Consider the following 25,905-nt stretch of genomic DNA (forward strand, 5'->3'; position numbering starts at 1 on the left):
GGTATGCAAGTATGAAAGTTGGATGCTATATCCCAACATGTGTAAGTGGGTGACTGCTGAGTGTTACAGGTCCAACTATGGACTGAGGGACAGGAATTACAGAAAATAAGTGCAACTTTAATTTCGTGTGGCTATTTCTGGCTTGGTGCAGTCTTTGTAAGGCAGACCCTCCAACGAGGGTGTGAAACATCTGCAATGTATAGGATACCACACATTATTGTAGTGGAGGATAGCGTTGTGTGTGATGTGTGAGTTGCAGAGGTGTTGGGGACAGTACAAACACCCAGTCCCAGAGCCAAGGCAATTAACCATTTAAGGTTAAAATTTCCAACCTAGCATAGAATCTAACCTGGGGCCCTCTGAACCGAAGAGCACTATGCTGCCTATTCATCTAAGATTCTGGACTGAGTGTTTTGAAACCCTGCACATGAGAAATTAAAGATCATTGAAATGGCGTATGGCTTTTAGTGCCGGGAGTGTCCGAGGACAAGTTCGGCTCGCCAGATGTAGGTCTTTTAATTTGACTCCCGTAGACGACCTGCTCATCGTGATGAGGATGAAATGATGATGAAGACGACACATACACCCAGCACCCGTGCCAGCAAAATTAACCAACTATGGTTAAAATTCCCGACCCTACCGGCAATTGAACCCGGGACATCTGTGACCAAAGGCCAGCACGTTAACCATTTAGCCATGGAGCCGGACATCATTGAAAATGGTCCAGCAAAAGAAAATCTCTATCTACAAACAAAAGGAAAAGTATTTACTCAACATTTTAAGGACCACATTTATGACTCTATTCCGTGGTTGTGTGGATGTAGATATTTAAATTTCAATTAATTTTACTGTTGGCCATGAATTCTGTTTGGTAAAGAAAAGACCGTTTGGAACACTCATGGATATGACAACCTGAATAATATCTATATAATGGACTAGCAAGATACCCGTGCTTCGCTACGGTACTATACTGATATTTATAATTGAATGCTTATTGTTTTAGATATATAATCCGCCGAAATTCGCGGTCTGACTCGTTTTCTGCGAGAACCCACAAAAATTCCCGATCTGACTCGTTTTCTATTAGATTACGGCATGTTTCCTCCCATTTTTCAATCTTCTTTTCCAGCAATCGATTTCGTACTTCCCGGGCTAGGCTCAGGTATTCCTCCCGGTCAGTTGGGTCCGTAAATCTTTGCCATCTTTTCCTATAATCATTTTTAATATGGATAAAATCCTTCAGGAGATCCGGCGTGGTGTCATATTGGGTGCCTTGGCGGCACTGAACCCGCGGCCGGACTGCATTCTTAGTCATTACCCGTCCAGGAGCCATTTCCAGCGCGGTCCGCACATTTGACGACGGTCCGGAACATTATTATTATTATTATTATTATTATTATTATTATTATTATTATTATTATTATTACTATTATGTGTTGCTGGAAAGGCTGATGACAGGGAAAACCGGAGTATCCGGAGAAAAACCTGTCCCACCTCCGTTTTTTCCAGCACGAATGTCACATGGAGTGACCGGGATTTGAACCACGGAACCCAGCTGTGAGAGAGGCCCGCGCGCTGCCGCCTTAGCAAAGGAGGATACTTATAAGTACATTAAGAACAGTAAAATCAATGGGTTCACCTCCTTCTACACCCCACCGCCGTTAAGTTTATTTACCGGCAAACCCCCCCAAAAAAAAAATTAAAAGAAGGCTTGTTTCTTTATGTTTAAAGGAGATTCCAAACACCAATGTTCACGTCTATTGCCGTCAGTTTTGAGATATAAGTATCCCCATAAAAATAATTTATTTTTTTCACTTCATCTCACACTACTCCCCCCCACCCGTAAGTGAATTTTCCCGCAAAAAATACTTGCTTCTTTAATAGTAAAAGATCTTCTAAATACCAATTATCACGACTCTAACTTCTTCAGCTTTTGATTTATGTGTCGTCATGAAAGGAATTCAACTCCTTTACACTCCCACCCTCCAAGATGGTTTCCCCACCGAAACGCGTTTTTCTTTGTTTTTAAAGGAGATCTAAATACGAATTTTCACGTCTGTAACAACTTTAGTTTTTATTAGATGTTTGCATTCTCATACAATTAAGTCAATTAAATTTTCAATACTTTCACCCCCCCCCCCTCATTGGATTTTCCGAGAATACGTGTTTCTTTACTTTTAAAGCAGATTGCAAATATCGAATTTCACGTCTGTAACATCTTCATTTTTGAGATATCAGTAGCCTAATTAAAAGAATTCAACACCATTTTCAGTCACTCTTACCCACCCCCCACCACCCAAGTGGTATTTCCGAAAAATAAAAATACACGATTCGTTATGTTTAATAGAGATAAAAAATACCATTTTTCACTTCTGTAACATGTTAAGTTTTTTTAGATATACTGTAAAAATTCTCATTTTAAAATTTCACCACTTTTGAGTTCCCCTTAGGTGGATTTCCAAAAACAAATCACCTATGTTTCTTTACATTTACAGGAGATTCCAAACACCCACTTTTTACGTCTGTAACATTTTACGTTTCCAAGATATTCTGTAGATATAGTCTTTCAAAAAATTCACCCAATTTGTCACTCCTGTTTAACCGCCATTAATTGGATTTCCAAAAACTAAAAAATACGTGTTTCTTTATTTTTAAAGGAGGTCCCATATACAAATTTTCGGTTCTGTAATATCTTCAGGTTCTGAAATATAAGTATCCTCATTAAAGGCATTCAACCCATTTTTCACCCTTTTACACCCCTCCTATTGGGATTTACAGGAAACAAAAAAATACGTGTTCCTTTATTTTTAGAGGAGATTCTAACTACCAATTTTTACATCTGTAAATTTTTAAGTTTTAAGATGTAAACACACTCATTTCTAAAAATTCACCCCCCACTTTCAACCCCCAATATTTATATCTTCAAAAAACGAAAAAATACGTGTTTCTTTACTTTTAAAGTAGATACCACATACCAATTTTCAGGTCTGTAATATCTTCAGGTTCTGAAATATAAGAAGCCTCATTAAAGGCATTCAACCCATTATTCACCATTTTACACCCTTCCTATTGGGATTTTCCGAGAACAAAAGATTACGCGTTTCTTTATTTTTAAAGGAGATTCTAAATACCAATTTTTACATCCATACACTTTAAAAGTTTTGAGATATAGATACACTCATTTTAAAAAATCACCCCCTTTTCACCCCCCCCCCATTAATTGGATTTTCGAAAAACAAAAAAATACGTGATTCTTTATTTTTTAAAGAGATCCCAAACATCAATTTTCAGGTCTGTAATATCTTCAGGTTCTGAGATATAAGTAGCCTCATTAAAGGCATTCAACCCCTTTTTCACCCATTTTTACGATTCCTATTGCGATTTTCAAAAAACCAAAAAATACGTGTTTCTTTATTCTTAATGAAGATTCTAAATATCAATTTTTACATCTGCAAACTTTAAAAGTTTGGAGATATAAATTCACTCATTTTAAAAATTCGCCCCCTTTTCACCCTCCCATTAATTGGATTTTCCAAAAACAAAAAAATACGTGTTTCTTTATTTTTAATAGAGATCAAAAGTACCAAGTTTCAGGTCTGTAACATCTTCAGTTTCTGAGATATAAGTACCGGTATCCTGATTAAAGGCATTCAACCCATTTCCCCACATTTTCACCCTTTTTCATCCCTCCTATTGCGATTTTCTGAAAACAAAAAATACGTGTTCCTTTATTTTTAAGGAAGGTTCTAAATACCAATTTTTACAGCTGCAAACTTTAAAAGTTTGGAGATATAGATTCACTCATTTTAAAAATTCACCCCCTTTTCACCCTCCCATTAATTGGATTTTCCAAAAACAAAAAAATACGTGTTTCTTTATTTTTAAAAGAGATCAAACGTACCAATTTTCAGGTCTGTAATATCTTCAGTTTCTGAGATATAGGTACCGGTATCCTGATTAAAGGCATTCAACCCATTTTCCCCATTTTCACCCTTTTTCACCCCTCCTATTGGGATTTTCTGAAAACAAAAAAATACGTGTTTCCTTATTTTTAAAGACGATTCTAAATACCAATTTTTACATCTGTAAACTTTTAAAGTTTTGAGATATAGAGCAACTCATTTTAAAATTTCACCCCCGTTTTCACCCCCTTAGCGAAGGAATATCCCAAAATCCTCTCTTAGCGAGCACCTACGTCTTAATATGAATATATCCCCAAAATTTCATCTCTTTATGTCCAGTAGTTTTGGCTCGGCGATGATGAATCAGTCAGTCAGGACAAGTTATTTTATATATATATAGATAAGCAGCAAAAAATTCATTCAGCCACATTCCCTATCTGAAAGAGTTTAGTTTAAGTGAGCAGCATAATCTTGTGACTGAAAAGCAAAATTTAAAAAACTCATGGCACAACAGCCCCGAAGGGCCTTGGTCTACCAAGTGACCACTGTTCAGCCCGAAGGCCAGCAGATTATCAGCACAATGAAATGTCAAAGAGAAAAGTCAAATTATGAGCCATTTAATAAATACTGTTTGCTTTCTCAGGAACTTGCTTTCAGAGGTCATGATGAAAGCAGCCTTTCTCTGTACAGAAATAATTACATTGAAGTCTTGAACATGTTCGCATATAGCGACTATTAGCTTCGATCCCACTTGCAAACTTCAAAATGGTCATTTCCCAGACATTCAAAATAATTTTATGTATTTTGGTTCTTGAGTTGATGGCTCATGAATAAAGTCCAAAATAACTTAAGACATATTTTGTTGCCCTAATAATAATTGATAAAACATCTAATATAACCATGAAGTGCTGATTTCATCTGTTCTTAGGTATGTTACTAAGACTGGTAGCATAGAGGAATGATTTCTTTGCTTCACTGATATTACAAATACTTATAAAGTTTTCAGGGGTTCCACCTATTCAATACAAAACAATATTGTCTGAATATATTAAAACATATTAACATTATTTAGCAGTACTAGTTTCGGCATTACTTTGGCGCCATCATCAGCAACATGCTCTTTTGAAATTCCTTCATCCAATTCAAATATCAATACCACTATATCTCTCCATATAACTTTTTCCCCTCCCCTCTACACCATTTCTCCTTTCCTCCAAGAAGATCTCGAAAATAGTTTACCCACTGCTCATACTTGATACTTGGTTTCTCCAATCTCCTTCCACCCTTGTTAATTTTGTTTGTTCTCTCACACACTTTTTCAATTTGGTTCATTCTACACTCCTTATTTATAGCTTCCATTTGTTCTTTCATCCATAATTTCTTCCTCTCAATAATTTCCCTTTTGTAACCTTTCCTTAAATTGCAGAGCGCTTCTCTTTCTGCATTCCCACCATTTTTTCAATACTCTTTTAATGCACCCAAACCCTTCTTCATAATTCCTCACAATCCTTACTGTACCACCCTTCCTCCTCTCTCTTCCTTCTACTCCTGTCTCTGTGTATCTGACCTACCCTTTTGATTGGGTATGCTATCAATTCCAATGCTCTATCTATGTTATTTTCCTCCAATGCAACCTCCCAACCATACATTACTAAATTTAACTCCTCTTTTATTATGGAATCCAATTCCTGCTTTGCTTTTTATATTTAACGTACCCTCTCCACATCTCCTCACCCTTATTTATCTCTATCTTCTTAGCCACCCCTGCACTGCATTCTATCAATACCCATACCAGAAAGTGATGTGATTTAACCCAGTCTACTACCTCCATCCTTATGATTTCCTCTAACATTTCTTCTGAGCTGATTACTATATCAATTACACTTCCTCCCTGCGCTGTAACATACATCAGCTTCTAATTCCTGTTGCCCTCATACCACCCGTTCAGAATATACAACTTTCCCGCTGCACACATTCCTAAAAGTTTGTCTCCATAATTATTTATTACCATATCTTCACTTCTCCTACTTTTCCTCATTACTCTCCCATCTGCTTTAGTATACGCTGGACTCTGCACCCTAATCCTCATGTTCCAATCCCCAAATAGCAACATACCGTCTTCTTCAAACTTCCCTCTTAAAATACAAATTTCCAACAATAATTCCTCAAAGAATTTACTATTTGCATATAATGAGCTCCTGGGGTGGCAGTATAAAAAAACTAAACATACCTTCTTTACCCTTCCTTCCTCCCCGCCCCAATATTAAATGTAATCCAAATCACTTCCTCCATCTCGGTATCAATATCCGGTATTTGTCCACTGATCTCTTCCCTAATTAGAACCACTATGCCTCCCAGTGTTTTCCCCTTATTCTGCACCTTCCTTTTGAATTTATGCTTAAACACAAACCCTTCCCATATTATCTCCTTCACTATTTCAAGCCACATATCTAAGAGTGCCACAATATTGAAGCTTTCCACTACTTCTTTAATATTTTTATTACCTAATTTACCTAACAGCCCCTCAGTATTGACAAACCTATCTCCCAATATTGCTATAACTTACTCTTCCCTCCTTCCCCCTTCTACATTTCCTCCCTTAATCTTGCTTCTCATTAGCATAGTCCTCTCACTTTCTAACTCTATTCCATCTTAACATTTTTGACCTTCTCTTCTCTCTTTTTCCTCAGAATCTTTATTTGTTGTACCCCACAAGTCCTTTAAACTCATACTTCTCCCTTTACCCATAGTTTTTCTTCCTTTCTGTTCATTTCTCAAACCACCACCTGTAATATTCACTTGTCCACTGCACTCAGCACTTGAAGATTTTTGAGATACCCCCTCACCCAACACTTCCCGGATCCTCAATTCTGTTTTGACATTACTCTATCCACTCTCCCCTATGTTGCTCTTCTTTCTTACCTCCACTGTTTCCACCACTCGCACTGCTTCCTTCCTTCCATCTTGTCTTATCATCACGTCCTTCTCCCTCTTGGAATTCTCGTCCATAGCTTGCAGTTTTGAGACAGGCCACACTCGAAACCATCTTCCATTTGAAACCACTAGTTGTTGCCCCCTTATGTAAGCTTTCAGCCCCTGGTGTCTGGCCCTCCCTAGATGCCTCTTCAAAGTTTTCAGATTCTCATTTCCTTCTCTACCCATATCTCTCCTTACCCAAATTTTGTGACCTTGTAAATTGCTCGTATTCCTTAACACTATTTCTGCCATTAAGGAAGATAGTAGCTTCACTCTGATTGGTCTATGACCTTTCGCTTTACCCACTCTTTCTACATCATCTGTGTCAACTGCACTAAAATTTATTTTCATCTTGTTCTGTATAACCTCAACCACTTTGCATATTACGTCCACTTTGTTTTCTTTCGTATCTTCCTGAACGCCATACAAAAATATGCATTACTTCAGCCTCTCCTGATTGCTAACTTCCGCTTCTTTCTTGAACTTTAGCACCTCCTCTTTTAGACTTTTTACTTTCACTCTTAGCTGCCCTAATTAATTCACGTTGCTACACGTTTTGGTCATAGTTTCATCAGCCTTTTCTTGAAGCTGCTGCCTCATATTCCCAATCTCCTTCAATTGTTCTCTCATCATTTCCTTGATCTGGTTCCATGGGCAGGTTTCTTTTATCATCTCTTTCACCATCTCCTTAATCACCTCCAAGTCTTCCCAGCTGAATTTGCCACTGATACTTGGGCTGGGGTTCAGTTCCACCCCCCAATGACCAGAAGCACAGCTAACACTGCCGCCACCAAAACCACCTCTACCATCTTTCCCAGATCTTCCTTCTTCTATAAACAGTTCTTTACATTCTTCCCCAGGATCCACTGCGACATCCCAATCGCGGCCCGATACTGTGCGACTCCCACCATACTTCACGGCACACACTACGCAGCTCGTCCTCACTCTCCGTTTGTTCAAGCTAGACTGTGTTATCACAATCTGCTACCTTTTGCAAGCGAGTTTTCCTTAAGGTCACGGCTGCTAATTTCCCAATTTTGGCCCTTTCCTATACTTGTGTCACCAAAACCCTTCAATGGGTTAGTGCGACATTAAACCACTAGAAGAAAAAAGTTTTCTTTGTTACACTATCAAACCAAAAGAAAAAGCCAAGTCATCTCCGTAAGCCTCTTCTTCATTTATGTGTTCTCGATTATTTAGGTAGACTTTGCAAAAAAAATTCTGAAATCTGGTGGTGTAACAAAGAGGGGCTGCCTCAGTAAGGTGGTAAAAGCATGCTCGGTTCATCCAGAAGGCCATGAGTTCGATTTCCCCTCAGGAAGTTGAAAAATTTAAGAAACGAGTTTTCCAATTCCGGAGGTGCGCATGATCCTGAGGTTCACTCAGCCTACACCAAAAATGAGTACCAGGTTAATTCCTGGGAGCAAAGGCGGCCGGGCGTAGAGCTAACCACTCTACCCCATCAAGTGCCGAGGTTACGGCTTTCACCCCTCCGAGGGCCTTCATGGCCTGTACGGAGATGACTTTGCTTGCATCTCCATATAGGCCACGAAGCCCCTTGGAGGGGTGGAAGGTAAAGGCTTTCACTATCCATACTGCGGCACTTGATAGCATAGAGTGGTTAGCTCTACGCCCAGCCACCTTTGCCCCAGGAATTAATGCTAGTTGCTTTACGTCGCACCGACACAAATAGGTCTTATGGCGACGATGGGACAGGGAAGGGCTAGAAGGGGGAAGGAAGCGGCCGTGGCCTTAATTAAGGTACAGCCCCAGCATTTGCCTGGTGTGAAAATGGGAAACCACGGAAAACCATCTTCAGGGCTGCCGATAGTGGGGTTCGAACCTACTATCTCCCGAATACTGGATACTGGCCGCACTTAAGCGACTGCAGCTATCAAGCTCGGTAGGAATTAATGTACTACACATTTTTGGTGTAGGCTGAGTGAACCTCAGGATCATGTCCACCTCCGGAAGTGGAAAACAAGTTTCTTAAATTTTTCAACTTCCTGAGGGGGCATCGAACCCATGGCCTTCTGGATGAACTGAGCATGCTTTTACCACCTTAATTCCTCCTCTTTGTTACACCACCAGGTTTTAGAATTTTTTTGCAAAGTCTACCAAAATAATTGAGAACACATAAATGAAGAAGAGTTTTATATCTTTTTGACATTCAAAAATATTTTTTTTAATAATGAAATTTAATTTCGTCTTGCAACCAGATTTTATTCGTTTACATCTACCGCAGCAGGCAGATGACAATATCACAGCTGACTTGTTGAAACCATTTATACTTATAAATAAAAAATTCAGTGCCTTCTCACTTCAATTGTTGAAAGGCCTAATCAATGGGTTTCAGATAACATATCCTCCACCTACAACCTTTCAACCTTTCTGAAGGATTTTTAATTCAATTTTCTGTTGGAAGTTTTTTTGTTTTTTTTTTTCAATATTTCTATTTTTTGATGCTCTTTTCAAAGTACTGGAGTCAAATACTTGCTTCTGCAACAAGAAAATTACTGAGTTCAATCTGTATTACAGGGTCATAGACATATTTTTGACAGTTTCTAGTCTAAAATACAAGACATGGATTTGGTGCCCTTAATTCCTCCTAAACAACTTTGAATAGAAAAGCGAAAAACTGCATATAAATTGTTTAATGAGATTATTTATGTAAAGACCCACTGTATTATAACAGAGAAGTAAAAAGACTAAGAAGGAGGTGTAGGTTAGAAAGAAATAGAGTTAGAAATGGCTGTGGAAGTAAGGAGAAATTGAAGGAACTTACTAGAAAATCGAATCTAGCTAAGAAGTCAGCTATGAATAACATGATCAATCACAATCAGTCACTACTGATCTGCATTTAGGGCAGTCACCCAGGTGGCAGATTCCCTATCTGTTGTTTTCCTAGCCTTTTCTTAAATGATCGCAAAGAAATTGGAAAATTATTGAACATTTTCCTTGGTAAGTTATTCCAGTCCCTAACTCCCCTTCCTATAAACGAATATTTGCCCCAACTTGTCCTCTTGAATTCCAACTTTATCTTCATATTGTGATCTTTCCTACTTTTAAAGACACCACTCAAACTTATTCGTCTACTGATGTCCTTACAAGTTATAATTCTCATATTTTGGTCTGTATTGAAATGTACAATGTACAGCCTATAGGCTGAAGATTCCCTTAATTAAAGGGCAAAACATGTCCCTATAATTTTATTTACAGATTTAATTCTTTATTAACATCTCTTTTTATGTATTGAATAGGTGGAATAATTAAACTTTATTATTTATTTGACTTTACTGATGTCTTCCCACGCCATCTCTCTACTGACAGCTCGGAACATACCACTTTATCGAGCAGCTCATCTCCTTTCTCCCAAGTCTTCCCAGCCCGAACTTTGCAACATTTTTGTATCGCTACTCTTTCGTCGGAAATCATCCAGAAAAAATCGAGCTGCTTTTCTTTGGATTTTTTCCAGTTCTTGAATCAAGTAATCCTGGTGAGGATCCCGTACACTGGAACCATACTCTAGTTGGGGTCTTACCAGAGAATTATATGCCCTCTCCTTTACATCCTTACTACAACCCCTAAATACCCTCATAACCATGTGCAGAGATCTGTACCCTTTATTAACAATCATATTTATGTGATTACTCCAATGAATGTCTTTTCTTATATTAACACCTAGGTACTTTCAATGATCCCCAAAAGGAACTTTCACCCCACCAACACAGTAATTAAAACTGAGAGGACTTTTCCTATTTGTGAAACTCACAACCTGACTTTTAACCCCGTTTATCATCATACCATTGCCCACCGTCCATCTCACAACACTATCAAGGTCACCCTGCAGCCACTCACAATCCTGTAATTTATTATTACTCTGTACAGAATAACATCATCTGCAAACAGCCTTATCTCTGATTCCACTTCTTTACACATATCATTGATATATATAACTTTGGGAGTGGCGACCCCATCGTACTAACAGCCTATATCTGCTTCATTCATTACATCTCTGACCCGGTCAATGACTGGAAAACAGGTTGTAGGTTTAGGTTTTTTTCATTTATATATGTAAGAAAACATAAAGGTCCAATAATACTGCCTTGAGGAATATCCCCTCTGAATTATCACAGGGTCAGATAAAGCTTCGCCTACTCTAATTCTCTGAGTTCTATTTTCTAGAAATATAGCCACCCATTCAGACACTCTTTTTTTCTAGTCCAATAGCACTCATTTTTGCCAGGAGTCTTCCATGATCTACCCTATCAAATACCTTAGACAGATCAATGGCAAGCATAATTGGCAGTCATAAAAATTTTAGTGAAAAATGGAAGGGTATGTATAGACACCACGAAAGGGTAGTGCAGATGCTGATTCAGAATTATTTGATAAGATTATCAGCTATGTGGGAAATGATAAGGAAAGGAACGTGATTGTAGCGGCTGACCTTAATTTACCAAATGTCAATTGGGAAGGAAGGAAGGAAGGAAGGAAGGAAGGAAGGACAGGAAGCATGACCAACAAATGGCAAAAAAGTTAATATGGGAAGGGCATCTGATTCAGAAAGTGATGGAACCAACTAGAAAGAAGAATATTCTGGATGTGGTGCTGGTAAAACCAGATGAGCTCTATAGAGAAACTGAAGAAATAGATGGTATTAGTGATCACGAAGCTGTTTTTGTGGTAGTTAAAAATAAATGTGAAAGAAAGGAAGATATTTAAATTAGGACTATTAGGCAGTACCATATGGCTGATAGAACAGGCATTAGGAAGTTTTTAAAAAGTAACAATGATCGGTGGAAAACGGTAAATAAAAATGTAAACAGACTCTGGGATGAGTTTAAAGCAATTGTTGAGGAATGTGAAAATAGGTTTGTACCTTTACAGGTGGTAAGGAATGGTAAAGATCCACTATATTATAACAGAGAAGTAAAGAGACTAATCAGGAGGTGCAGGTTGGAAAGAAATAGAGTTAGAAATGGCTTTGGATGTAAGGAGAAATTGAAGGAACTTACTAGGAAATTGAATCTACCAAAGAATTCAACTAAGGGTAACATGATGGCAAGCATAATTGGCAGCCATACAAATTATAGTGAAAAATGGAAGAGTATGTATAGGTTTTTAAATCACAAACAGATTCCAAGAAGGATATTCCAAAAATCATTAATGACAAGGGAAATGTGTATGGGAGGATCTTCAAAAGGCAGAAGTATTCAGTCAGCAGCATGTAAAGATAATATCCATATAGAGGAGGTGACTAATACTAACGAAGTATTGAAATTTACCTATGATAAAAATGACATTTACAATAAGATACAAGAGTTAAAAACTAGAAAATCAGCTGGAATTGTTAAGATCTCTGGGGATATACTAAAGACATTACATTGTGTGAACTAAAGACATCTGAAGTACTTATTTGACCATTGTTTGCGTGAAGGAGCTATACCAAATGAATGGAGTGTTGCTATGGTAGCCCCTGTGTATAAAAGAAAGAGTGATAGACATAAAGCTGAAAATGACAGGCCAGTAAGTGGGACATGCTGTCATGTAAGCTTTGGGAAAGCATTCTTTCTGATTATATTAGACATGTTTGTGAAATTAATAACTGGTTTGATAGAAGGCAGTTAGGGTTTAGGAAAGGTTATTCCACTGAAGCTCAGCGGATATCTTAGATTCAGGAGGTCAATTGGACTGTATCGCAATTGACCTGTTTAAGGCATTTAATAGGGTGGATCATGGAGACTACTGACAAAAATGAGTACAATTGGACTGGACAAAAGAGTGACAATGTGTTGCTATATTTCTAGAAAATAGATCTCATAGAATTACAGTAGGCGAATCTTTATCTGATCCTGTAATAATTAAGAGGGGAATTCCTCAAGGCAGGATTATTTTAACTTTTTCTTTTCTTACATGTATATAAATGATATGAGTAAAGAACCGGAATCAGAGATAAGGCATTTTGCAGATGATGTTATGCTATGTAAAGTAATAAATAAGTTGCAAGATTGTGAGCAACTGCAAAAAGACCTCAACGATTTTGTGAGATTTACAACAGGCAATGATATGATGACAAACGGGGTTAAAAGTCAAGTTGTGAGTTTCACTTATAGAAAAAGTCCTCTCAAGTTTTAGTAACTGCATTGATGGGGTGAAAGTTCCTTTTGGGGATCATTATAAGTACCTAGGTGTTAATATAAGGAATGATCTTCATTGGAGTAATCACATAAATGGGATTGTAAATAAAGGGTACAAATCTCTGCACATGATTATTAAGGTATTTAGGGTCTGTAGTAAGGATGTAAAGGAGAGGGCATATAAATCTATGGTAAGACCCCAACTAGAGTATTGTTCCAATATATGGGACCCTCACCAGTATTACTTCATTAAAGAACTGGAAAAAATGCAAAGGAAAGCAGCTCAATTTGTCCTGAGTGATTTCGGACAAAAGAGTAGCTTTGCAAAGTTTGAGCTGGGAGGACTTGGGAGAAAGGAGACGAGCTGCTCAACTAAATGGTAGCATCATTTTAGTATAATAAGATGTAAATCCTAACTTTAGAAACTTAATTGTATTGAATGGTTTGATCCTAATATAATTTTAGTATAATTTTTTAAACTGATGTACATTTCAATATGGACCAGACATGAAATTTGTAACTTGTAAATGGTATGTATTACTAATATTACCAATATGGTATGTTGGTATATGGTATGTTGCAAGCTGTCAGCGGAGAGATGGCACGGAATGACATTAGTGTACTAATAAGTTTGAGTGGTGTTTATAAAAGTAGGAAAGATCACAATATTAATATTAAGTTGAAATTCAAGAGAACAAATTAGGACAAATATTTCTTTATAGGTAGGGGGGTTTCTTTACCAAGAGACATGTTCAATAAATTTCCAAACTCTTTGTAATCATTTAAGAAAATGCTAGGGAAATAAAAGGTAGGGAATCCGCCACCTGGGCGACAGCCCTTAATGCAGACCAATGTTGACTGATGTTGATTGATTGAATTTCTATGAACATCTCCACCATATTCTGTAATATATAGATGCTTCAGTTCTTCAGTCTTCTTGAAAGCAAATATTTTTCAAAATATAGGGAACCATTTCCAGAGGCATCATTGTCTTGCTTGAAGGAAAATTGTGGTGTGACATTTGTTTTTATAGCTGTAAACAGTTGTTGTTTATTGTTATTCAGGCATGCAAAAGGAAATTATATTTGGTCTGTATCAGTACAAGAGAACATTTGGCCTAATGACTGTTTTCCCAGAAACTTAGAAATTGTCCACCAAAAACTGAAGAATAGATCAACCACAAAGAAGTAAGGCAAGCAATATTCATTTAAAGTGCTTTCATAGTGATTCAGTTAAGAACATAATTACAGCTGTGTTTAATTAAGTATGGTCTTATATGTATAACACTTATTTTAGTTGACAGTTTCACCTAAGCAGAAAATCACCTTATGCCGCTGATATGCTCTTCTTGGATTGGTGGAGGTTTCTTGATAAACTGTAGAACGCACCCCCTCTGTCATATTGGAAGTGTTGTCAATCTCTGTGATCCCTTTGTGTCCAAATCATGCATTTCCAGACATGAGACCTCTCTTCAAAAATGATAAACTGGCCCGCACACACAAAATACTAAGCACCGTTGGTGGTGTTCTGAATCACCCTGTATATTTTGCCTCAGTCCTTGTATTATTGATCCAATACATCATTTTCTTTGTGATCTTCTTAAAAATTAGAAACTATATTGCAAATAATGAGTAATAGTGCGTATACATGTTTGAAGAATGAATAAATAAATAAATAAATAAATAAATAAATAAATAAATAAATACAGTATATATAAAATAAAGAGTTTTGTCTGTTCATTGCTCAGAATTTAAAAAGAATGGTATTTCTGTATCAGTCGTATCCACAGTAACAAGGAAATGCACTTTATAATTTTCTGTAATTTCTGTCTGTCTGTCTGCCTGCCTGCCTGCCTGTATGTATGAACACGCATCACGAAAAAAATGGCTGAAGGGAATTTAATAAAAATCGGTATGCAAAGTCGGGGAATAAGTTGCTACAATCTAGGCCATAAATAATTTTATTCACGCTGAGTGAAATGTCAGTTTAGGGGAAGGCCTAAAATTTAATTCTCAAATATTTATGTTATTAGTGGTCATATGTTAATAAAAATTGGTATGCAGAGTTGGGATAATAAGTCAATATAATCTAACCCACAAATAATTGCATTCACACTGTATGAAATGGTAGTTTAGGGGAAGGCCTAAAACCGACTCGTCTCAATAACTTACTAGATGTATTCTTGGTTAAACCATGAAAAATTGTTGATAAAACTGGGGTAATTGAAGGAATAGGTGACCACAAGGCTGTAATAATGGATGTAGGACTGGTACCAAAAAAGGCTTAATAAGAGGGTCACATAAGACAAGAAATTGTACAGAAAAACTAAAGTTGATGAATTTGGGACTTACCTTAAATCACAATTCAGTTGTTGTATAAGTGAAGGGAGTAATGTGGATACACTTTGGGCTAAATTCAAAGGAATCGTTTGGGAAGGAGAGAAGAGATTTGTTCCTGTTAAGAAGGGTAAAATCACCTCAGACTCTGTTTATTATACAAGGGAAATAAGAAAATTAAAAAGATGTAGAATAGTAAACAGAAAAATCAAAGCAGTTAGGGAGAGTAGAGAAAGTAGAAAACAGCTAATGAGGGAACTGAATAGAGTGAAAAAGGAAGCAAAAGAGAATTATATGAATGGCATTCTTCAAGAGCGTAATGACCACAAAGAAAAATGGAAAAAGCTGTATTCTTATATCAGGAATCAAAATGGAAAAGGAATCCAAATTCTTACAATGGTGGGAGAAGGGGGTGAACACTATTTAACAGATACTGAGAAAGTGAACCTCTTTAGTAGGGAATTCAGAGATTCAGTAGATGATTGTCAGGAGTTGGAAACCGAAACAGAAGATAAACAGGGAGAGACATAGAGGGAAACAAGAAGCTTCTCGTTCACAAATGAAGATATTTTCAGAGAAATCCAACTGCTTCAGCAAGGAAAAGCAGCAGGAAGTGATCAAATTACTGGAGAGGTTATAAAGACAATGGGGTGGTACATAGTGCCTTATTTAAAATTTCTCTTTGACTGTGTCATAAATAATAGTGTAATACCAAAGGAATGGAAGGAATCTATAATAATACCAATTTATAAAGGAAAGGGTGATAAAAGGAAACCAGAGAACTACAGACCAATCAGCCTGACTAGTATAGTTTGTAAAATACTGGAGAGTTTAATATCAAAGTACATCAGAGGGATATGTGATGATAAAAATTGGTTCATGAGGAGCCAGTATGGATTCAGAAAGAAATTTTCTTGTGAGGCACAACTGGTGGGATTTCAGCAGGACATATCAGATCAATTGGATTCAGGAGGCCAGTTAGATTGCATAGCCATAGATTTTTCCAAAGCCTTTGATAGAGTGGAACATGGAATATTATTAAAGAAATTGGAGGGAATAGGATTGGACGTAAGGGTTACACGTTGGGTAAAAACATTTCTAAATTCAAGGGTTCAGAAAGTCAAAGTAGAAATTAACGTATCGCAGAAAGAGAAAGTTTGGAAGGGAATTGCACAGGGTAGTATAATCGGTCTGTTACTTTTCTGAATATACGTAAATTATTTAGGGAACAATATAACATCAGAAATAAGATTGTATGCAGATGACATAATTGTTTATAGGGAAATAAATACCATTGAGGATTGTTCAGAATTACAAAGGGACCTTGAGAGTATCCAACAATGGGTTGAAGAGAATAACATGAAGGTTAATGGAGGCAAATCAACTGTTACAACATTTACAAACAGGAGTTTTAAAACTGACTTTGAATATACTTTGGATGGGGTAGTTATCTCAATAGATGGCAAGTGGAAATACTTAGGTGTAAGATTTGAAAGTAATTTGCACTGGAAGGGTCATGTGGATGACATTGTTGGGAAAGCATTCAGATCATTACATGTCATAATGAGGCTACTTAAAGGATGCAACAAAGAATTAAAAGAAAAAAGTTACTTGAGTATGGTTCGTCCATTATTGGAATATGCAAACAGTGTTTGGGATCCTCACCAAGAATACCTAATAAAAGAAATAGATAGTGTGCAGAGGAAAGCAGCAAGATTTGTAACAGGGGATTTCAGGAGAACGAGTAGTGTATCAGAAATGTTAAAGAAACTAAGGTGGGAAACTTTAAGTAAGAGAAGGGAGAAAACTAGACTTATAGGATTATATCGAGCCTATACAGTAGAAGCAGCATGGGGAGATATCCGTGAGAGGCTTCAGTTGGAAAATAATTATATCGGCAGGACTGACCACAAATATAAAATTAGAAGGAATTTTAGCAGAAGTGATTGGAGTAAATTTTCATTCATTGGGAAGGGTGTGAAAGAGTGGAACAGTTTACCAGGGGTAGTGTTTGATCCTTTTCCAAAATCTGTACAGATATCCAAAAAGAGAATAAACAGCAACAGAGAAAATAAATGAAATGTTAGAGGGCATTTGACCAGTGCAGGTTAATGTAAATAAAGAATGTGTGTGAAAAAATTAATTCCATCCCCTGGTCTAAGAAGTTTGGACAGCCAAAGTAGGGGACTGCCTGTAGGGGTGAAGTACAGTGGGGACTTCGAGGGCCCTGGGACCGCTGCAGTAGCTGTGAAGGCCCTTCAGGAACTCTGAAAAGTGGTGCTAAAGGGGGCTCTGGTTAAGACGCAGCAGGTCGTTATGCTACTTAGGTTCCAGAATGGGTAAAGAAAGGAAAAAGTAAATAAATGCAATGTAAATTTTGATCTTATACCAGTTGTACAGAATCATTTGAAGTAATTCCACATACTGTATATCAGATGACTATATTTGTAAGTAGTAAAGGAGATGTTATAACTAGAATTTTGTAAACAATGTAAATTTATTAAGGATGAGCTGTGTGTTTAATAGAAAAAATTGTTAGCGTAAATTATATAATATTGTATTATATGAAAATTTTATTCTCTTGTTAATTTAATATTTAATGCTTAACAATAATGTATTTTAGGGTACCATTGGCCACCGAGGTAGACACCTCATTTGCAAATAAAGAGATTTTGATTTGAAAAAACTGATTCTCAAATATTTATGTCATTAGTGGTCATATCTTAATGAATATTGGTACCCAAATTCGGGGGAAAAAGTTGCTTGAATTTAGGCTATAAATAATTGTATTCAAGCTGAGAAAAATTGTAGTTTAGGCAAAGGCATAAAATTTAATTCTCAAATATTTATGTTAATAGTGGTCCTATCTTAATGAAAATCGGTATTCAAATTCGGGGAATTTATATTTATAATCTAGGCCATACATAATTTTATTCACACTGAATGAAATGGTAGTTTAAGGGAAGGCCTAAAATTTAATTCTCAAATATCTATGTTGTTAGTGGTCGTATCGATAAATAGTACATAACTAAAGTTATATAGAATTAAATTTCCGATCATTTATGTCTTATACTTTATTACCGACTATGATCACAGAGATATTAATGAATTTGAATTTTTGTTACTTAGTCCATATCAGCGCCAAGTCACGAGAACATGGGTAAGCAGAGTTTAGTGAAAATCGGTATGTAAATCGGAGAATAAGGAACTACAGTCTATGCTATAAATAATTTTATAAGACGTCTTAATATCACAGAGTCAAAAGAAAACTAAATGTGAAGTCCTACAATATAGAAAGGTCATAAAATTTATCAACAATAACATTACATTCATCATAGTTTGTTGTGATGTGCTTTGTGTTTTCTGTTGCCACTCATTTCTGATAGATAGGATTACTGCTGCGTATCGAGTATTTTTTTCTTCGCTTTATGTCACACCAACGCAGATAGGTCTTATGGTGTCAATGGGATAGGAAAGGCCTAGGAGTGGGAAGGAAGCGGCCTTGGCCTTAAACGAGGTAAAGTCCCAGCATTTGCCTGGTGTGAAACTGGGAAACCAAGGAATACCATCTTCAGGGCTGCCGACAGTGCGGTTCGAATCCACCATCTCCCAGATACAAGTTCACAGCTGCGTGCCCCTAACTGCACGGCCAACTCGCCCGGTCGTACAGAGTGTAACAGCCTGCCTAAACATTGACAGGAATTAGCAGAGGAGTAAGTTAACTTTCTTCTTTAGCATGCCATTCCTCTGGTTCATAAAGTTTCTATACTACTAGTACATAACACACTGGTTTATAATAGCATTTGAGCTATTCAGTCCCTACTCTGAGGCACTGATTGGAATGAGCGGTTTGCATATTTCATGGAACAATAGCACAGGAGTGTTCACGACAGTCTGCGGCCTGGTCATTCCAGCTCTGGAACTTTGGATTGTTAGATCGACACCATAGTACTGTTTAAATTTAAACATAGGAATTTCATTTTGTCCGTATTGAACTGAGAAAGGATGTTAGGAAAAACTTAAAACGGTCCACCTTTTCAATACAAAAATGTTATATTTATTTATAACATGTATTTGCACTTGGAACTAGTTTCGACGCTGTGTTTGCGTCATCATCAGCCAAAATGTGGGAAATAGGCAAGATGTAGGCATTTATATTACACAAGGCGTTACATTAAACAATACACATCTTATAAGGAGATAAAAACAGGGACGAATGTGGAAACAAATGAATCGTTGAGAAAACAAAAGTTATACATATTAAAAATAACCTTAACCACATATCTTGCAGTGCGAAAGTGTTCTTCTTGAATGATTCCTGAATATAAAAAAACACACGCGCACACATTTCTGGAGAGCCAGCAGGCAGGACAAAGTAAAGTGAAACCTTAAGAGACTTCATTAGTTAGTCAGAACATAGAAAAAATGAGGAACTCTTCTCAGAAGAACTCTTAAGGTTTCACTTTACTTTGTCCTGCCTGCTGGCTCTCCAGAAATGTGTGCGCGTGTGTTTTTTTATATTCAGGAATCATTCAAGAAGAACACTTTCGCACTGCAAGATATGTAGTTAAGGTTATTTTTAATATGTATAACTTTTGTTTTCTCAACGATTCATTTGTTTCCACATTCGTCCCTGTTTTTATCTCCTTATAAGATGTGTATTGTTTAATGTAATGCCTTGTGTAATATAAATGCCTACATCTTGCCTATTTCCCACATTTTGGCTGATGATGACGCAAACACAGCGTCGAAACTAGTTCCAAGTGCAAATACATGTTATAAATAAATATAACATTTTTGTATTGAAAAGGTGGACCGTTTTAAGTTTTTCCTAACAACCATAGTACTGTTCGTTAAAAGTGAGGAAATGTGCTGTTTTTCATTTGATCGAGTATTTTATATTATAATATTGCTTTTAATTGCTACAGTCTTGCTGATGTTTTTGTAATGACCTATGTTGACTTTAATTACGAAATCCACAAAGTCAGTCTTTCTGAGAATCCTGTAGTGAAGCACGGGTACATTAAGTAGTAAATAAATAAAATAAAATAAAATTCAGTTCATAAATATTTTCTAGCTCTCTAATTTTACCAGATTTTGTACATCCAGAAATTTATAGTTTCTGATTTAAAATTTTAAATTTAATATTAATGTCAAAGAATAATATTCGATCATGTTTTAATTTTATCTCACATACTCATTCACTTACTTATTTCAGTATCAGCTTGTAACTGCCGTGAGAATGCTGGCACACTTGGGTATAGCCGCAGTGTCTCTTTAATCACTTGCTCTAGGTACCTCATCTGACCTAGGTTCTCATAAGTTGGTTGGTGGTCGCAGTCACCAAAGATGTCCTTCAGCTCTTCAACCACTCTCTCCTAAAAGTATATCAGCAGGTGTAATAAACAAATAAGAACTGTCCATATAAAGAAAAGATTGATGTTCTAATGCTTACCTGGACATGTGGATGTGCTCCTAGCAAGTGTATGGCCCAGGAGAGTGCTGATGATGTTGTATCATGCCCCTGAATAAAAGAAATATCAATAGTCAATCTAACTGAAGTTTTAGCTCAATACCTAAATCTTACAGAATGTCAAATTAAACATAAAACAAATGTCAGTAAATTTACAAGGGCACAGAAAGTAATTCCTTCACTCTTGTTTCACTGCCACACAAAACATACACTGTATTTATACTGTGGGTTTCCTGCCCTTTATTTTGTAGTTTTATGCTACCTGAATACCACTCTCCCTGAAATCAAAGACCATTATTCATCCAGTGGCATCATATGAGATAAAGTGCTAACTAGTCACTAAGAAACATGAACAAGTATTGCATGTCATGGTGGTGAAGATGCTTTGATGGCCACTAGAACTCAGGCTGGATCATACTATGAACCAGGAAGTTTGTAAAACATTTGACATAGCACCGATCATTTATAAACTGCATGAAAATCTGGTATGGTATGATGATACAGACATGTACTGTATAGCAACAACAATTCAGTTTCAAGAAGAGCACATGGCCTGAACCAAGGAGGCCACCAACCACTGGGATGGCCAAAGAAGTGTTAGCTTGATACACTAAGTGATGATATGGACATGGTGGGAGTGACTATTCAACATGCTGCCGATCATCAAAAATGGAAGTCATGGTGCAAACAAACATACTCTGAACTAAGGTAGGATAATGCCAAGAAGAGGAAGAAGAAGATGCTAGCTGCATTTTATAGTCCAAAAATATTGGTTTCTGCTGATACGCAAGTGCTATAACAGTGACGCCATTACCTATAGTCTCCAGTAGTAAGGACATATATTCCCAAGGATTATGTAATAACTTTGAATTAATTTGTGAATTGTTGCACGTACGAATGAAATGTACCTATGCTCAAGAGAAAGTGTGTATATTAAGTAATACTATAAGTATTAGAAAAGCCGTAATCAACAGTTGATCTGCCAGTTTCTATTAGTGAGCATCAGGGTCAAATTAATGCAAGTTTACTTAGAAAATTGCCTATGCGGTTTGGGCAGTGTAGTTATTAGCTTCCATTCCAGATATGATGGGTTTGAATCCCACTATTGACAGTCCTGAGGATGGTTTCCTGTGGTTTCCAATTTTTACACCAGGCAAATATACCTTAGTTAACTCTCTTGGTGCCAGGCGTTAGTGTGAGCATCCGCCCTTTAAATTACCAGAGCCAATCTGGTCGGCCGTTAACAATCCAGTTGGAAGTTGCCAGAGCCGATTACATCGGCCGGCTTAAAATTCTGTGATATACGTAATGTTGAGGCAACCTATAGTGAACTGCATACTTTTGTTACAACCTGTAGTAAAGGGGCTGCAAGTTATTGTGTGCCTGGCCTTGCTTTGGCAGTTCTAGGAGGGTGTTATACCTTTCACAAGAGTCGTTTCCTGTGTTTACAAATACCGCTAACCGGTCAGTAAGAGATTGCTCCTTGCAGTGAGCGGATTTGTGACAGGAAAATGGCATGTTATTCACGTGATAATTTTTCAGCAGGTATTGATGACAATAAATTAATGCAGTATTTAGAACAGTGTGAAGTTAACACTGATGATTTATCGGATAGCGATAGGGAATTTAGTTCAGAGAGTAGCGATGAAATTATATCGGTCACGTCCGCGGAATCACCGCAGCTAAAGAAGAGACGTTTAATTGTGTCTAACAGCAGTAAAGCTACTCTGAATATGGTGGTAGATGAAACTAGTGATAATGAATATGATGATGATGATGTCTCTGGTGAACATTTTGTGGAAATTTGTCCCAATGAACCTGACAACATTCCTCAACCTCCTGTCTCCTTCAAGGAAGTTCTTGGACCTAAACATGCCCTACCGTCTGATTCTCCGCCCATATCACACTTCAATTTACTTTTCACTTACTCTCTGCTAAACCTTATAGTCACATATAGTCCTCTATCATTACCTAAATGCTGGTCTCCGTGGGCCAAGTGTAGCATGCCTGCCTCTCACCCGGAGGTCATGGGTTCGATTCCCGCCCAGGTCAAGAATTTTCGCACCGGGCGAGTTGGCCGTGCGTGTAGAAGGTGCGCGGCTGTGAGCTTGCATCCGGGAGATAGTAGGTTCGAATCCCACTATCGGCAGCCCTGAAAATGGTTTTCCGTGGTTTCTCATTTTCACACCAGGCAAATGCTGGGGCTGTACCTTAATTAAGGCCACGGCCGCTTCCTTCCAACTCCTAGGCCCTTCCTATCCCATCGTCGCCATAAGACCTATTTGTGTCGGTGCGACGTAAAGCCCCTAGCAAAAAAAAAAAAAAAAAAAAAAGAATTTTCGCCTGGTCCTGAGGGTTGGTTCGAGGTTCACTCAATCTAAATAACCCTAAGTGATTGCAATTGAGGAGATATCTGAGGGTGAGAGGGTGACTCCGGTCTGGCAAACCAAGAATAATTATTGAGAGGATCCGTCTCACTGACCATGATTCACCTCGTAAACTGCAGGTACCGAACTGAGCAGTGGTCGCTTAGTAGGTCAAAACAAATCACGGCTTTAGTGCCATACATTTCTTAATTTCGTAAATTCTGTTGTATTGTAAAATTATTTTTCTAATATATACTACAACCGAAAACGAGAAACTATTTTTTCTGAAAACAAAATTTATAATATCAACTACTATTTTTTACTTATTTAATAATTCAGAATTATTTTAATACTGTGTTGTCCGCACGTAGAAAATTTGTTGTCAGTATTTGAAAAGCATCAATACATACACGCGAATTTTATCGGTAAGTAAAATTGTCTTGTTTTTTTAGTGACATATGTTTGAATTTTTATTTTTTACGTTTTTATTTTTCTCGTTCAAATTAGTTATTAAGTAGAATTGTATTTAGAAATTATATTCTTTTGTATCGTAAATTATTTTTTCAAAGTAGATATTGAGAGAGAAAGTGCAAAAATATTTTTCTCTTCCTAAAAATAAATGTTATCGACAACTATAAATCAACGTTTTATGTTTTTGACTCTTTATATCACTTCAAACCAGTTTCTTATTCTACGTAGTAGATATGTAGTAAATTTCATGCCGGTACTTGCTGTACACCGGTAGATATACGCGAATCTTAAAATACATGTATTTCCACTGAAAACGGCCTAGCACTTTACAGTAGTAGAGTGGAGGCGGAGCTCTGGCCTCTTTCAGCTGATGGGGAGCGGCTGACTAGATCGGCTTTTGGCTCCAAGAGGGTTAAGGCCATGGTTGTTTCCTTTCCAGACCTAGCCCTGTTGTATCCACAAAGACGCACACGAGATACTGTCAGTTAGTACAATTATTTTATTTACATTTATTTACAAATTAAACACACACATAACCTTGATCACTGCTGTCGCAAAAAAAAAAAAAAACCACTCGCATCACCAAACCACCATTTTAAAACAACAGAATAACACAGCACATAGAGGTTACAACCTTGGAACACAAATAAAACAGTTGACAGCTTTAAAAGCATGTCCACACGTGGTCACAAGCATAACCTTGCTACACCATGACTCTTCAACCAATAACTTCCAACAACTCACTTAACAGTAACTCTCAATAACTAACTTCACCATCAAGATCGTCTCTTTATATATATCCTGGCCAGGCTTCGGGAAAGGCACGTCACAAGCAATACCTTCATGAAAATTCTAGAGTGCCTAGTACAAAGATTATAATGTATGGAATATTCTCAATCTTTCCCATGCCTATTACCATTCTGAAAGTTACAGTGTGTTTCACAATTATGGATTACAATTTATATATACAGCTAGGAAAAAATTATAATATTAATTCACAGGTATTTACATTAACTGATATAAATGTACATGTACAACATATGTTTCATGACATAACCTCATACACAACACAATCATGTTGTAATAATAATACAAATACTAACTGGATGTACTCTAACACTTCAAAGCCATACATACAAGTAATAATAATAAAAATAATAATAATAATCATATAATAATAATAATAATAATAATAATAATAATAATAATAATAATAATAATAATAATAATAATAATAATAATAATAATAATAATAATAATAATAATAATCATAATCATAATTCAAGCTTGAAATCTGCATTAGTTGCCCATGGGTAAGAGAACATTGTTTTCAAGTTATATCTGTTATCGCACTTGTGTTAATGTCCCCCTATAACATGAAACAATTTCCACACTTGTCACACTCTCTTGGTCCACACCATTTAACTACATACAAACTATCTCAGTCACACAGCCCTCCTGTTGGCTCTGTCGAAGTCCACAGTTTGCAGCCCAGCGGTTCCATCAGGGACCACCAACTTCCCATGGTGGGTCCGCTGGTTCTGGTCGACGGTGTCTTCATTGCTGGTGATGGTGATCCACAGGTCCTCGCGTGGCATTCGAAGCTCCGCTGGCTTTCCCCTTGTTCGTACCTTGGTGTTCTGTCAGGTGGCACCCTTGTTTAGTGGTTGTCGGTTTGGACCCCATTGGTTCTCTGTCTTGTAGAGGGGGTCCCACTGGCTGTATCATTGCCATCACTGCTTCCATCTCCTGGGACATTGTCTGAGCCTCCCCATAGTTCTGCTCTCCATGCTGAACATCCTCCCTGGACAGTTCACGGTGCCGTGGAGCTTACTGCGGCTGTTGAGCGCCTTGCTCTTGGTGTCATGCTGGTACGGCCCATTCACCGTCGCATCGTCTGGTTGTTCAGTCTCGGCGTTGAACACCCGTGGCATTCTATCGGCGCACTGTGCTCCGTCCTGAAGCCGGTCTCAGCAGTCGGCTCCGAGCTGGTGGACACCGCCGCGCCCGCTGAATCGTCCCACAGCTTCCTCGCAGGTCGAACATGACTACGGGCTGTGTCGTACTTCCATCTCCTGTCCACGAAGTCCAGCGATCAGGTATCCAGCTCCCTCTTCTGACGTCACCCCGGTCTTGAACTGGGCCCCGATTTTATCTCGAGATTTCCAAACTGGGCCCTGATGTTCTCCTTGAGTTTTCCCAATTGGGCCCCGATGTTCTCGAGTTTTCCAATCTGTGCCT

At 37.5% G+C, this 25,905-nt stretch overlaps 1 protein-coding gene across 1 annotated transcript in view; it reads right to left on the reverse strand.

Moving 5' to 3' along the window:
- The window catches only part of LOC136877298 (cytochrome P450 4c3), a 129,295-nt gene that overhangs the window by 44,396 nt on the left and 58,994 nt on the right, over positions 1–25,905 (reverse strand). Inside the window, exons 7-8 of the mRNA XM_068225567.1 lie at positions 20,810–20,878; positions 20,564–20,732 (exon numbers count right to left, since the gene is read on the reverse strand). Of these exons, the coding sequence (XP_068081668.1) occupies positions 20,564–20,732; positions 20,810–20,878 (238 nt within the window). The remainder of the gene's footprint in view (positions 1–20,563; positions 20,733–20,809; positions 20,879–25,905) is intronic.

The sequence above is a fragment of the Anabrus simplex genome, chromosome 1, assembly GCF_040414725.1.
Source record: "Anabrus simplex isolate iqAnaSimp1 chromosome 1, ASM4041472v1, whole genome shotgun sequence".
NCBI lineage: Eukaryota > Metazoa > Arthropoda > Insecta > Orthoptera > Tettigoniidae > Anabrus > Anabrus simplex.